The 15,013-nt window shown below is 40.6% G+C and overlaps 1 protein-coding gene across 4 annotated transcripts in view; it reads right to left on the bottom strand.

Moving 5' to 3' along the window:
• Positions 1–905: 905 nt before the first annotated feature.
• slc2a9l2 (solute carrier family 2 member 9, like 2) overlaps positions 906–15,013 on the bottom strand; it is a 114,667-nt gene continuing 100,559 nt past the window's right edge. For all 4 annotated transcript variants that reach the window (XM_061069001.1, XM_061069003.1, XM_061069002.1 and 1 more), the window contains exon 13: positions 906–1,355. In XM_061069001.1, the coding sequence (XP_060924984.1) occupies positions 1,116–1,355 (240 nt within the window). In that variant the 3' untranslated portion in view covers positions 906–1,115. The remainder of the gene's footprint in view (positions 1,356–15,013) is intronic.

Raw genomic sequence — 15,013 nt, 5'->3', positions numbered from 1 at the left:
GTGTGTTGGTAATATGCACTGCTAACTGACTGGATATGATCAGGAATTTAATTGAAAGTGATGAAATTTCTCTCTTGTACAATGTCATTTGTGTACTTGGGTGGCCTGTATCACAGCAAATCACACACACACACACACACACACACAAACCTTTGTCCCTGTGAGTGGAGCGGGTGTGATGTTAGCCCTGCAGGCAGTGGACTTTGAAATGTTGAGTACACCCTACTGCGGAGCAAACTGTGAGTGCTAGCCAATGCTACGCTTGTCTGCCTCTGTTCAGATCACTTCTCTGCTGGCTCCCGCCATCTGGTGGGAAGTAGCCCTGGCTCTTTTCAGATTTGGAGAGGCTCCAAAAGACTGTCCCTGTCAGCTTTACTCTGCAACGTGAGCTCTCTCTCCCGTTGTCTATATTAGGAGGTTCAGCAAGACATCAGTATTAGGGTTATAATCCTGCAAAATATGTCTCTCCTCAGACACATGTCTGCACCCCCCCCCTTCCCTCCCACTCTCATTGTGAAGCTGCTCTGGGACAGTAACAAAGATGAAATCTGACCGAGATAAAGAGATGCTGCAGCAGCTTGTCTGGTTCATGAAATAAAGTCTGCTTCCTTTTGATCAAGCAGTAGTCTGTTTTGCCTTAAAATAGCATATTTTATTCTTTAAAAAACTACGATCAACAATATTTTTATTGTGGAAATGACTATATGTGATGTGAAATAGGTCACCTGTATTGAATTTGACACAGATCCAAATAAAGATCTGGATTTGGTGAAAGGAAATGTGGTTTCATATGGGGACTGTTGGACCTTGGAGCAGTTACGTCTTATTATAATTTGTTTGTTTACTGTTACACCAACACTAACTGTTAAGTTTAATATTGTAATGAGACTCCCTTTAGTTCAACATTTTATGCTGTACATCTTCATTTATTTGATTGATTGCTGTGAACTGAAATTCTGTACTATTCCTAAATATTCCAGTGATAAAAAACATACAAAATATACAAAATATCAAAAAAGCATAGAATTTGATTTCACTAATCACAGTGATAAAATAAATATGTAAAAACTACAAATATCTTCAGTTTAAAACCTGATTCCCCCACAATACAAGACTTAGAATGAACTCTCCGTTTTCACAATCTGGACGTTTTCACTTGTTTTCGGCTTAATGCACAGATCCAGCTCCATTTCATGGCTGGGGGAGGAGGCAGGGATTTTGTTGATCTTGGCAAAGCTCTGGCTGATGTCCATGAATGTTTTATTTTTAGTTTCGGGGAGGACGACATACAGGTAGATGGATCCCAGGATGCAGACGACCACAAAGACCAGGAAGGTGAAGGACTGCAGCGTCTCCTGCACCAAGACAAAAGCAAACAGGGACGAGTTAGAGATACGTTTTCTGTTTTACAACACTGAATACGTCTTCTGATGAAAAATGTGTCAGTTAAAACTAGATCCAGAATAAAATGAACTGACTAAGCAGCTTCATGGTTTTCAAGATTACTTCTCGGCACAATTCATATCAAGTATAAAGCAGTGCTGTTTTTTTCTCCTATTGTACTATTGAAACCGTTAGATGATTACTGCCCCCCCAACACACACACACAGCCAAATGCTGTCATTTTTCAGACGACCTCAACTCCGCCCATCCACAGAGACGTCGTCTGTGGCATCTGTTTTGTCATCTGTACGTGTCACGCTGAGGACATCGCCACTTCGCCCCCGACTTTCCACTGAAAAGCAGATTGTGTGGAGGGTGTATTCAAATTGGAGAAATGTCCTCTTTAGATTCTTTGTATACATTTGTGTGTTTGTGCGTTTAACTGTATCTCAGATACCCAAAGTATGAAAGCTAACCTTGACCAGTGTGTTATGCCAATAATAGGGATTACTGACAGATTTAAAAAAACACACTGACTGATTACCCAGAGGGAGATTTAGAGATGGAGAGAGTTTGTGAGTGTGTGTGAGAGAGAGAGAGAGAGAGAGAAAGAGAGAGAGAGAGAGATTTTTGAGGAAGAGAAACTTGAGTTACCCCTTGCTCTGTGTCACTGAGCTCTAATCCCTCGCTTTGAGGGGGCAGAACTCTAATGTAGTGCAATGTACCTTGTATTAGAAAAGCAGTGTCCAAACAGCCATGACCTCAATGAAGAACTACTTACTGCTTTGATTTCGTTGGTTATGTCACCACTGCTGTGACCCTCGGACACGGTTTTCCGCTTTTGAGTGTATTTCATAATGGCACTAAAAAACAGAGCATCGTGCAAAAGGCCTGGCCCACTTTCCATGCTGACCCGGTGACGTAACGTGCATCTGCAAAGTTAGTGAATACCTAAAAAAAAAAAAGCCATTCTCTCCCAGTTGTCATTGGAGATAAGTCAGGTCACACACACATTTGTGCACCCACTCTGTCTGTCATTAATCTAATTTCTGCAATCCCCGTGGATTGAGGAGAATGAGACAGTCCCTTCTTTGACACGGGATAAGCTTTTGATCTGCTGTGGTGGCTCAGCTGCGTTTAGTTTGGTGCACATGCACAAAATATTTGGCCTGCATACAATACGACACATTATCGTCAGGAGACATACACAAATCTTCTGTTCGCATTCCATGTTAAACCTAGAGAGACCCTAGATGGTAAAAAAAGTAGGGCAGGAAAGGACAAGACGGGACAGGCAAGGATAGAACATCGTATGACAAGCTTGGACAGACAAGGCCAGTGCAGGATGTGGCAAGACAGGACAGAACGGTAAACAAGGACCTGGGATAAGACAGAACCGGTGCAGGATGGGACAAGGTAGACAATAGATTGGTCAAGGAAAGTGGAGGAGAGAAAGGGATTAAACAGAGCAAGACAGGGAAGAGCGTGAGTGATGTGTTTATATTTTACACTGAGGGTGAACGAGCAGAGCAGCTGGAGTTACATCAGACTGTGTTCGTTGTAAGTCACTGTACAGAGCAGAGTATTGACAAGTAACAGTTTGTCTCCTGTAGCCGCTGTGGAGATAATGTTGTTCATAAGTCTCCATCTTTTCTGTTGCTTTGTTCTATTGTTATGTCTATAAGAAGTGGCATAGTTTATGAGCACTTACTATGCTGTGCATGTACTTATAATAATCAAAGATTACTTTATGTGTGTGTGTCTGTGTGTGTGCGGGCCATACACCTGGTAGCCTTAACATAGCTATAATGCTACATAGTAATGTTTACTCAGAGCATTTTAACTGCCTGACTCTGTTTTTTATTTACTTGTCTATTTATTTTATTTAAATGTACTCTTTAAAGTCCAAAGAGTACATTTACAGGAGTGATTTTTAGTATGCAACTCTCTCCACCCTTCAGCTCATTTTAAATATATTTCTTTTAATTTTCTCGTCTGTTTAATATTAATGTACCTGTACAGCACCTAATCTACCCCTGTATATTAAGTGTGCATTACAAATAAATCGGCTATCTGCCTTAAAAGTGTGAATTAAAGCTGATATCGTTAACAATAAGGTAGCTAGCCTGATCTCTCGCCTAATAAAAACAGACTGCTATTTCCTCTGCTACTAAATCATTTATCTATTCATCTTCTCAGTTGCCTCGCATTATTTTCAACTTTCAGACAAAGTCATCCAGGGGGCTGAAATGAAAACCTTTTATGGGTGGGTTCATGGCTGTGGGACGTATGTTTGACAATAGTGGTGTGAAATGGGATCAGAAAGGCAAAGTCTAAACTCAGAAGCACAGGACAGGAGAAGATAGGACAAAAGAGGACTGGAGAGAAGGGAAGGACAGGAGAGAACAGAAGAGAGGCGGACAGCAAAGAGGAGGAGAGGACAGAAGAGGACAGGAGAGAAGAGAAAAAGGACAGGATAGAGGTGGAGAGGATAGGTCGGAAGAGGAGAGGAGAGGACAGAGGAGAAGAGAGGACAGAAGAGGACAGGAGAGAAGAAGAGAGGACAGAAGAGGACAGGAGAGAAGAAGAGAGGACAGAGGAGAAGAGGTGAATAGAGGACAGAAGAGGACAGGAGAGAAGAAGAGATGACAGAGGGGATAGGATGGAAAAGGAGAGGAGAGGAGAGAAGAGGAGAAGAGAGGAAAGTAGAGAAGGGAGCACAGGACAGGACTAAAGGAGAGACAAATAACAGTAAACAATAACACCCACTGTGGACATTAATTTGACAGAGACATGTAAAATGTCCTTGCTAAGCAACTTTTTGTTGCAGTGTCAGGGTGACTGCTTTCTTAAGCAACACTGAGTCATCATCAGTGTGTGGGGGTGTGAGCTGGGTGCTGTCGAGGTGGGGGATTATTTGCATGTGTGTGGGCTGTATACAGTAATATATAATCTTCCTAATGTGATGCCCACTCAATGATGGCCGTACATGAGATTACATAGCAAAGATTATATGTCCACACATGTTCAGAGGTTTTAAGGATTAATATCCATCGATGCCGACCTTGTGTGGGAGCACAACGTTGCTAAATCAAACTATCGATTTGTATAAAGGTTATGGATCATATCTGCGATAATCTTAGCTCATTAGTATTTCATGCACCTCACGATATTAGGATGTATGTGTTCAAGTTTGTATGGCTCATTAGTCTTTACATGTGTCATATCATAATAGAGCTAGTTATTGCCCCATTGTAAATGTAATATTGTCGATAAATCATCTAAATTCCATATTTAGTTGAATGCAAGAAGAAACATGAAAAGAGCTTAGTAAATGCTAACAAGTTATTAAATGGCAACAACGGCTCCTTGCACGGATTAATACATTACAAGTTAATAATGACAATATATTCATGTAGGTCCTGTAAAAAACTGCATCTTCTATGACATCAACAATTCATTTAGATTAGTCAATGGTTTATGTTTTTATTCTAATAAGTTGAAAATGTTCCAAACCCACAATGAAAGTCACGTCATTATTTATATATGACATAAATGGTTTAGAAATTAAAGCAACTTTCTATAACTTCCATAATCTATTAATCTTTCTTTTTTCATGGCACTATAAACTTCGAGCACTCTGTCATGTCTTGTGAAAGGTTCTGTCTTAACCCAAATTGAAACAAGTCTGCATCGCCCGCGCGCTTTAAATTCACAGACACAACAATCCCCCGTCTCCTTTATTTCCAGCCTACTTCTCCCAAATGTGGATTTGTGCCTGGAGAACGAAACAAAGAGCTGAGATAAAAGCAAGAAAAAAGGAGCCTAAAAGAAGTCTCTTTGGAAAGTTGAAAAAGGGCTTTAAATTGCATAATCTGCACAGCGCTCAGACACTTCAATCTCCCACAACATTGGTTAAATGAGGTCAGCTGTTGCTGCACCGCTGGTGAATAACCCTTCATGCTTTCCTACATGGGGAACAAGAACAAAATATTACTGTGCCAAGAAACTATATTGTTTTGTACAAGGATAAAGATATTTAATGTAGACCAAATCGGGGCCAGAGTAAAAAGGATTGTGGCCCATATTTGGGCCAGTTCTAGTTGTATGTATTCAATGTATTGCTTTTTGTGGTATTAGTAATAACGCAAAAAGAGATAAGTAAGCCATAGTAATACCGTATTACCATGGCCAACTTGTTGCCAAGATGTGACAAACGGGAGCGGACCGCACAAGTGCCATCATTCCTTTCATTTGGTATGTGGGCCGGAACTGAGCCAGATTAAAAATGCACTGAGAATCACAGCGACACTCTGTCCCCATTTCAGAACCTTGACAAAGTGCTTAAGATTGAGCGAAGAGAAACTGTTGCTCGTTATAAACAGACACATTGGCATTTCTTTGCAACCACTGAGCATCATAATGTTATGTACTGTCTGCACATTATTCAAAGATAAAGACATAATTTAAAGCTCCAGAGTAGGAGTTAATCATTTAATCAGCTTGTGTACAATTATTAATGCTGCCCTGGAGAAAAATGATTAGTGATATTGGGCCACATAAATAATACTGACTTGATTTGACTCCAAGGAGACTCTAAATGACCACAAAGAGACATCAAACATCCGCAGAGACTCCGAATGACCTCAAAAGAGACAAATCAATCTCAGCTCTGTATCATGCAGACATTTTGTGTCTGTTTCAGTGTCTTAGGGGGACATCTACATGCGACCATACCGAGAACTAATGGTTGCTTGTCTCTATATAGCTGCTTTCAGACATGCACTGAACTGCAAAAAATCTCCTGACAATCTCCGGAGGGGCTGTTTGTGAAAGTGCAAATGTTTGAGAGACAGGCTCCAGAGTGGCTCCTTCCAGAACCTTAGACAAAACTCCAGGCAATGTCAGAGTGAGGGGTATTTGAGAAAAAAGCAGGAGATTCTATAAAGGATTCACTACGGGTGATTGGCAAAACTGCAAAAAAACTGCAAAAAAAAGGAAAAACAAATAGCTCAAGATGAAAAAGTGGTGCAACAAACATATAGGAGACTGACAGCTGAATGTACTGAAAGGGGGGGGGGTTCAAAACATTTCAGTCAATATTTTAATATTAAGTTCAATGAACTAGACTTCGATGGAGACAGATACCGTCGCTCTTATCTGTTTAAATTGTGAGTGTTAATTAGGCACAGAGGGAAAGTAAACGTTGTGAGAATGAAAACAGGAAAAATTACTCTGAAAATATTTTGATCCATCAAATTAGGAACCTAAATAAAACAGGGGCTCTATAGTGAAAACAAGATTCTTCACTAACTCACATCGATATTGAGAAACAAGATGAAGACAAACAAAACAACATTTTCCAGCAGCTGCCAAATACACAGGCAAGATGCGTTACATTGAGGTCCTGCCAATACACATGCTCATCAGCTGCCTCAGCTGTGTTAAGCATAAATTCAATAATTAAAACCAAACTTTGTTGGTGTGATAAGAATAACCTCAAATCGAAACACTTTTGCTTTACCTTTCGTTAAATGGAAGAGGAGGAAAAGGAAGAGAGAAGGTTGCTGCACCAGGAGTGTGGTTCAAAATGGTCTGTTAATCAATCTCGGGTGTAAGCAGAGGGCGATTTGCCTGTTGGTGAGAGAGAACACTTCCCTGGAGGGGAAGCAGATCGGCTAATGGGCATGATGGACTGTTTATAAAGATGGACGAAATGACTACTCTCCAAAAGGGAAGCCAAAGTGTTTGGTTGTCCCCTTGTGGCTGGCTGCTGTATAGGTCATAAACGCTGCTTTTCACTGTTTGTTCAAGTGTTCATTTTACTGCTAAGTTTGGATTTAATGAGGTATTTGATACAATAAATACAGGGTGAAACAGTATGGTTGACAGCAGAGTTGTGATTTGTTGAGTGCTTGACGGGATCTCACTACCATAGCTCCACCTGCAATATGATGCCGGCGTTCTTATTCAAGATGTTTCAGCTTAATTTCTGGATAGTGGGAGAAGTGGAGATGTGTTGTCATACAGTTTAGGCTGCATATTTTAAAAGCACACTTCAAGTTATATTGTCTGTTCACTTTTGTTTTAAAACCTGTATTGTTTACACTGGCTTCCTTTTTAAATGTGCACTGTTTCTGCTTCTGCACCTGACTAAAGTGTGAATGATCTTGTGGCAGAACACCAGATACAAGCAAGGGTTAGCAATACAGGACATGCTCATCAAAACATTGTTCTACACCGCCAGAAGTGGTCAAGCTCTCCACAGGGAGAAAAAAAGATGTGTTTGTATCTTGGCACTTAAGCTTTAGTAATCTCACACACATCTATTCCTCCTGTGAAAATTGGGGGGCTGACCCAGCACATTCGGGAAACCTGTAATCACTGTGAGCCAAACTACCACTTTGTGCTCCCTGAGGTGATCTGAACTGTTCTCTTGTTTTATTTATGTGCCCTATTTGTGTTTCCTTTGAAAATGGACCGAAGTCTAATGTTTAAAAAAACAACAAGACTGATACTGCAAGAACAACAACGACCTCCTTGAAGAACCCACAGAGTTTAATTTGCCCTTTTCAACTTTTTTAGCTCCACTTGACTCTTTGCCTCCAACACATGACACATTGGTGCAGCTGACTGAAAAGATAAAATTAGGTTTATCTGCAGGGGCTGCAGAGAAAAAACACATTTTACGGAAGGTCAACCTAACGCCTCTGTCCAGCATGCCATGAGCAAAGTATCATTCTGATGTCAAACTTCGGCACTGACGTTCGTCTAACTCTGTCTATCCCTCGGGTAATTAAGAGAGATTACTGTGTGTATGGCTGGAATAATACATTTTAATATGATTAAGTTAAGGTGTCAGAAGCAACAGCAGTTAGGATATATTTGTAACTGTAAGATGTCTAGATCCAAAAAGCCATGGGCGATAGGAAAAGATTATTTATTCAAAATATACACATTTTACATACAACAGCTGATTATTATTTGGTTTAAAATCTCCATAAAACCTGTGACAGCTCTTGTCTCTATAGTCACCATTTTTTCAAAATGTGGCTGCAACACAGACTGTAACTAGTGTTATATATAGTTTAGCCTTTGTATAGGGTATACTGTTTGTAACATGCAGCCGTACCAGTTTTCCATCGAATGCCATGGGCTACATTGTTAGAATCTATACATGTGCACTTCTGTATGAATCGGAACAAAGTCATGTTGTTCACCCAATAAAGTCGGGCTATGATGGTGACAGACGTATTGTAGTACAAGGTAATCTGCATTTTCCACGTAGTTCCGTCACATCAGTTTTATTGCAGCAGATTGATAGTTAAGTGAATTTCTGATTCCCTGCGCCTGCTCTCAGAACTTAACAAGGTTATGCCTGAAATGTTCTGTGCTCATGTCATCTCTGCTCATGCTCAGCTGAGTGGGACTATAACTGGATCCTGCTTGCAAAAGTCCTGATGAATGCCTCGGGCTAAATGCCTGCGTCTAACTGCATCGACTAGAGGTCAGATTCATTTCTGCTGTGAGATTCCAAATGCACGCTACAGTATTTATAAGCACAGTGTACTCAAGGGTGTCTGAAAAATGGTATACAAGGCTAAAGATGCAGATAAGGCGCATGAAACACTGGCAGTCCCTGGATTGAAGAAGGTCCCACCAATCGTTTAAGTGGCGACATAAGCAACTGTTTTATAAGATGATGCTTCATGTAAAAGCAAAGTCTAGCTTTAATCCGGTGTGATTAACATGATTGATCTAATGTGGGCACCACCAAGACACAGACTATAGGAATTTTTTTTTGGACCAAATCTACTCTAATTACGTTCCCAAGATTGAAATATGATGAAGTGCATAATAAGGTAGGGAAAGGAAACCTCTGTGCTGTGTTTTGCCCATGGGAATTCTCCTGACGCCAATTTTTTCTGTGATAAAAGACAATAACACAAAATAGTGGAGTCATGTCCCTGAAGGGGGCCCCTTCTGGCTGTCCTCCTGTCAGGTCATGGTCAGGGTAAATTCACTCAAAAGCTGTGTTAGCAAAGGTGAGGATTTGTTTAAGCACGTTATTTTGGCGAGAAAAAAAGTTGTGAGTCACCATCACTCCCATCTGACGTCAGAGGCATCACCAGAGAACCAGTTTACAAGCCACTGCATTGGAGAAACGTGATGTATGTAATGATAATAATTATAAAATGGTACGTAAAAGAGGTTGTGAAAAGTGATCATTTGTGTATCTTACCTTGTATTCATTCAGATATAGATTTAATATGACACATTATGGAATTCGCCATGCATTGAATCAAGACCAATTTGCAGCTTCTTTTCATCTTCAGTCTATTCTATATTGTTGTTTTTTTCTGCCCTTATTTTTTATTATTTTATTCTTATTGTTTCTTCCTTGTAAAGCATTTTGTAACATTGTTAAGAAAAGTCTTATATGAATAAAGTCAAATGTTATTAGGTTAATTTCACCGTAGCATACCGCAGCAGAATTATATCATTGACAGGAAACTGCTACAGAACAAAATGTCTTGGGAAGACGTGAGGCTTACACAAAGCTCCTGAACCTTCACCAGGTGTTTCTATTAACAGTAAATAACTGTTTGCACACAGCTCGGAGAAAAAGCCCTCGGCTCTTTCTGCAAATGAAGGCCAGAATGAAAAAGTATCTGAATACATTGAGAGAAGCGTAGGTTTGAGAGGGCATGAACTGCAGCATATACATCTTTATTTTTCCAACACATAAAGATTGAAATGTCAGAAGCCATTAGAATCTAATGAGGGACAAGTGGGACATTATGACCAAGAGCAAAGTTCTGTCTCTATAAAAAGCAGTGCTGAACTATGTCCTTGGCACAGCGGGCAATTACAGGGCAGACAGTAGATTTAATTTCTCTCACACCAGAGGTTTTATTTCTCTCGCACTAGTACATATATAATTGAATATGTGAAATTCAAACCACATTCAGAAAAGCACAATCTTCGTTCTTATAATTTAAATGTGTTTTTTTTTAGATATGTATATGATTATTTTATCTAAATTACCCAGACAATGATGGCATGGTATCTACTGCTTATATAAAACAATAGTATAATGCTAATGGGATGGATGGATGAGAGCCTTTTACATTTGAAGACTAAGGCAATTGTGTGTTCAAAACATTGGGTATTGTTTTGGTGGTAGTAGACCTAATGTTACTAGGCTAGTGAATGTGTAGAGTTTAAAGTGTCTTGGAGGAAATAAATGTGACATGTAAAACACGTGTCCCCTGTTGTTTTCACTATAGAAACAAGCTCAGACCAGAGTCATGCGCTAAGATGGCATCACAGCTACAGGCAATCTAACAGTTATCGACCAAATTCAAGATCTTTGCAAGTTGATGGGTGGCTATATGACTTGTGGCTTAGAAAGTAGAGAGGTTCCTCCACTTACTATAAGGTCGGTGGTTTGATCCCCAGATCCACCAGTCTGCATTTAGGTATTTGGGCAAGACACTACAAATTGGACAAAATAATGCCCCTGACAGCTCTGCAGACAGTGTATGAATGGTGTGATTAAAAGTAGCCCTGCATATAGAATGACTACGATTGTGAGGGTGAGCAGGTGAATGGGACTATGAATGGTGGATGGTAGTGTATTACCCTTGAGTGGTCATTTAGACTGTGTGAAATGTGAAGCCATTGTATAAATACAGGCCATTTACTTGACTGAAAAGCACATCTACATGCTACACAAAGGTGGGATTATTAAATGTTCGTTAATTTTTCAACTTCTCTTCGTGTTTATAGTATCACATGGATACTTTCCTTTCAGAACTAAGAATAGTGTTTCCCTTTTTCCAAAAACAGGGAAAGGACCAGTGGTCCTTTTATCAGGTTTCCAGTCTAGTATTGAGGGTTATAATCAATAGTAACTCCCCAAGAGACCACAAATTGTTGGTCTTGCTTTTAAACAAACAATATAAACTCTGTTAATTAATGAGGTTGTGTTTTTTTTTTTTTCTTTTCGTTTTACTTTGTACAGTGCCAGTTGAGTTGCGACATCTTGTTTTCACTCTTAATGCTAAATTAAGCTGATTTCCCTCCGGCTTTTTCTCCCTCCTGCTGAAACATGAGAGTAGTATGTCTCTTGGCAAACTCTCATAAAAACAACACTAAAAACCCTCCTTCTAAAAACTGTTAAAATATCTTTCACTCTGATATGAGAAACCGTGCCAACAGATTCCCCAACACCCGAGGACTTTTAGAGTAGAGTAAAACACTGTATAACAGATATATCTTATCTGCAAATAACAGGTTTGATTTAAAGCACACACACCTAATGACTTTGGTGGATGGAAAGATGTTAGAGTAAAAGGGTAAAAGATATGAGACAGTGAAGGATGGAGACACAGAAAAGGCACACAACATATTTGTAGTAGCCTGAATATGTAAAAGAAGTGAAAAAGAACAGCAGATGAAGTTACAGCTTCTCAGTGAGTCATTGGCCACAGTCTTGAAGGGAAGATGTGTGTTCACTGCAGAGGAACAGAAAGGAAGAGGCCGTGACACCAAGACAAAGGAAACAAGCAGTGCGAGCAGCACGGGGGCTGATGCAGAACTACGTAAAAAGAAGGGTCACACTTCTTAGATGTGACCATTTCAAGCTTGAGTGTCACATTGATTTTTCTCCACTCCGCCATTTAATAACAACATCTGTGCTTCTGTATAGCTGCATTCAGTTTATAAACAGAGCTGATTTGCTCTACAGGTCAGGTTAAATTAAAAAGTTGACTTTAGCGACTTGTGGTGTATACAAGGGGGGGGCAGACTTAAGATATTCTTCACAGGTTCTGTATATAACCCATATTTATCACCCATTGATCGAGATGGATGAGAAGATTTGACATGGAGAGATGAAACAGATCTGCTTCAAAGTGCGTTGCAGCCAGCTGGATCCAACTTGGTGCAGATGAGATGAAAAATGCATTCATTTAGGACGCCTGCCGAGACGTTAAACAGCCGACTGATCCAAAACATCAAAGAGAGGGCCAGAGGAAGCACAGGACAGAGGGAGAGAAATAGAGAAGATAGCGAATAGACATATAGTGCAGGGTATGGTGCACTTTGTTTTCCGAAAGAAAAAGCTGCCCCCTCCAGCCTATTGAAAACCTTCAGTAATGAGCAAATACACATAATCAGCCTTGTAATCTTTTCCATTCATTCATTTGTCACAAGCAATTCCCTCACTTTGCTTTCATAATAAGCCCCATCATAGTCACATCTTGTCTAATTCGTTGGCGGCAACTCATTAAAAAAGAGCAGCAGTTTTTGTTTCTCTCATGGTGCTGCACTTAATGACCCGAGACGTTCAGCACATGAGAGAGATGTGTAGTGAGAGTACAGAAAAAAGTTAATCGGCCATGGAATTTGTAGTCCACCCCTCTGAGGAACTACGATACCTATCAGTAAAAGCATAGGGGCATTTATGTCGATAAGCAAAAAGAATTTGTAGCGACTCGGTATGTGTGATGCTGAAATATTAGCATGAAGTGCTCGTAATGTGGGAAATCGTAAACAGTACAGCAAAAAATAAAACACAACTCCCCCGGATATATATTTAATTTGAGAGTTATGGTGAACTATCTCCCTTAAGTTATCAAAACTGTTTGCAATCCGGGGTACTTTGTGATCCGAAACAGAGGGGAGCTCTGCATCCAGAGCTGTGGCTTGGAATCATCGGAAAAAATACATCACCAGCTTGCTCATTCTGCTTGTGTTTTCACTGTCGTAAATCCAGACGCAGTCGAGCACAACAGTTGACCAGATGGCTCAGAAAGCTGCGAGCAGAATTGAATGGTATGAAAATGCTTTCTTTATGGGTGGGCATGCCAGTGGGAATGAACTGATGATTCACATTCCAGACTTATGAACAGGTACGCCTATTTTTTTGGGTTGTTAAGAAGATTTTGGGGAGAAGACAATAAACTGACTTCCCTTTGGTTTCTATGGTTTCACACATCTAAAAGTGTGTTTTTCAGCCTTGCAGTTTACAGCAAACAATTTCAGCTCAGAATAGATTATAATAATAGAAAGTGAAAGAATGAGCAGTTGATTTAACACTAGAATCCCTCAAACTGTATTTTCCAGCAAGATTTTCTTTATTGACATACGTTTTGATTGAATGATAAAAATAATACAAATTTTTCCACAGATTTGTTATGAAACTAAAAACATTGAGTCCTAACATCAGGCCACATCGCCCAAATAGCTGATATCAGTCACCCTGGCAATCTGGCACATAGGTGGTGTGGAGCAGTGCACGTTCCTCAGTCACTATTCACAGCTCAAGTCCCAGGACCCACGGACATCGGGGCAAACCTCTTGTCCAGGGAAAATCTGACCTGGCTGACAGCCCGGCCACGTTTGGCAGAGATACAGCATGTGCGGGCCACTGTGAAAAACGTTTCCTCACAAACTGACACTGTAACTTCCCCTGAGCGTAGCCATAGTGACAAAGCACAGTGTATGGTTGTGTTGGAGGTCGTCCAGCTCCTGTTGGGACACCTGTGGATGCTCCAGTTGTGCGTGAAGTTTGTATTCAAGGCACACAAAGGAGATTTAAAGTCATCACTCAGGGTTGTTAACCTTCCGCGCTGAATTGACATTGTGATAATCTGCCCCACAGCGTGATGGAAACCATTACAAGTATGAATGCTTGCTGTACAAAGTGCCAAATGTTTATGAATTAAATGGCAGATGAATCGTTGAATTATTTGAACGATCTATTACCTTCTTCAACAGAGCTTGTGTGACTGCCACATCACCCCTGTAACCTTTGTGGTGCTTCAAAGGAGCATATGACAGACTCTGAAGCTGCTTTCTGACATGCACAGACTCTGCAGTTCCTCTGTATTTTCTCCAGAAGAAGTTTATGTGTGAACACAAATGCCCGAGTGAGATGATCCGTACTTTTTTGCGGACTTTCTTTGCCTGGTCCCAAAATATAGGGTCCATAGAACACATCATAGGTACCCACGCTGGATTCTTCCCGAGTGAGTTTAAAACATGACATGTAGAAGACACCGACAAATGTGTAAGTTTGTTGTGATAAGAGCCAACGACGGGGACGGGGTGATGAAATACATGATCACGTGATCTCCGCATCAGAGTAAATACTTCACTTCCTGTCTCAGTCTGCTGCACCAGGCTCCTCCACCTCTCGCCTGAATAATGCAGGCAAGAGGATTTATTGCCATGCTGAACGCGTCTGTGCAGAAAACCTCCCGCTGTGTTGTGCATGTGTTAAAGGCAAACTCTGGGTAAACTCTGTGACCAATTCTCCGGATTCTATCCACAGGTCATGTCTGAAAACGGTTTTAAAATCTAACCTGATTTTACTGATCTGGGATCCCCAACCTGCTGGTGCTAAACCCTCAGTCAGCATCCTCTTGAGAAACTCCATATGAGTGTTTTGCTGTTGGAGACAGCTCTGGTCGGGACCAAGTCTTGAAACTCCAGCAAACCACAGAACACAACAGTCCACCTGTGTGTCTCAGATATGTCTGTGCTGTCCCTGAAAGGTGAGCCTGATTTAGTGCCCAAAGGAGATGAGTCCTGGCAAGGCTAAGTGTGGTTGTGGAGGATA

This window comes from Limanda limanda, chromosome 4 (assembly GCF_963576545.1).
Source record: "Limanda limanda chromosome 4, fLimLim1.1, whole genome shotgun sequence".
NCBI lineage: Eukaryota > Metazoa > Chordata > Actinopteri > Pleuronectiformes > Pleuronectidae > Limanda > Limanda limanda.
This window is presented reverse-complemented; position numbering and strand designations above follow the sequence as displayed.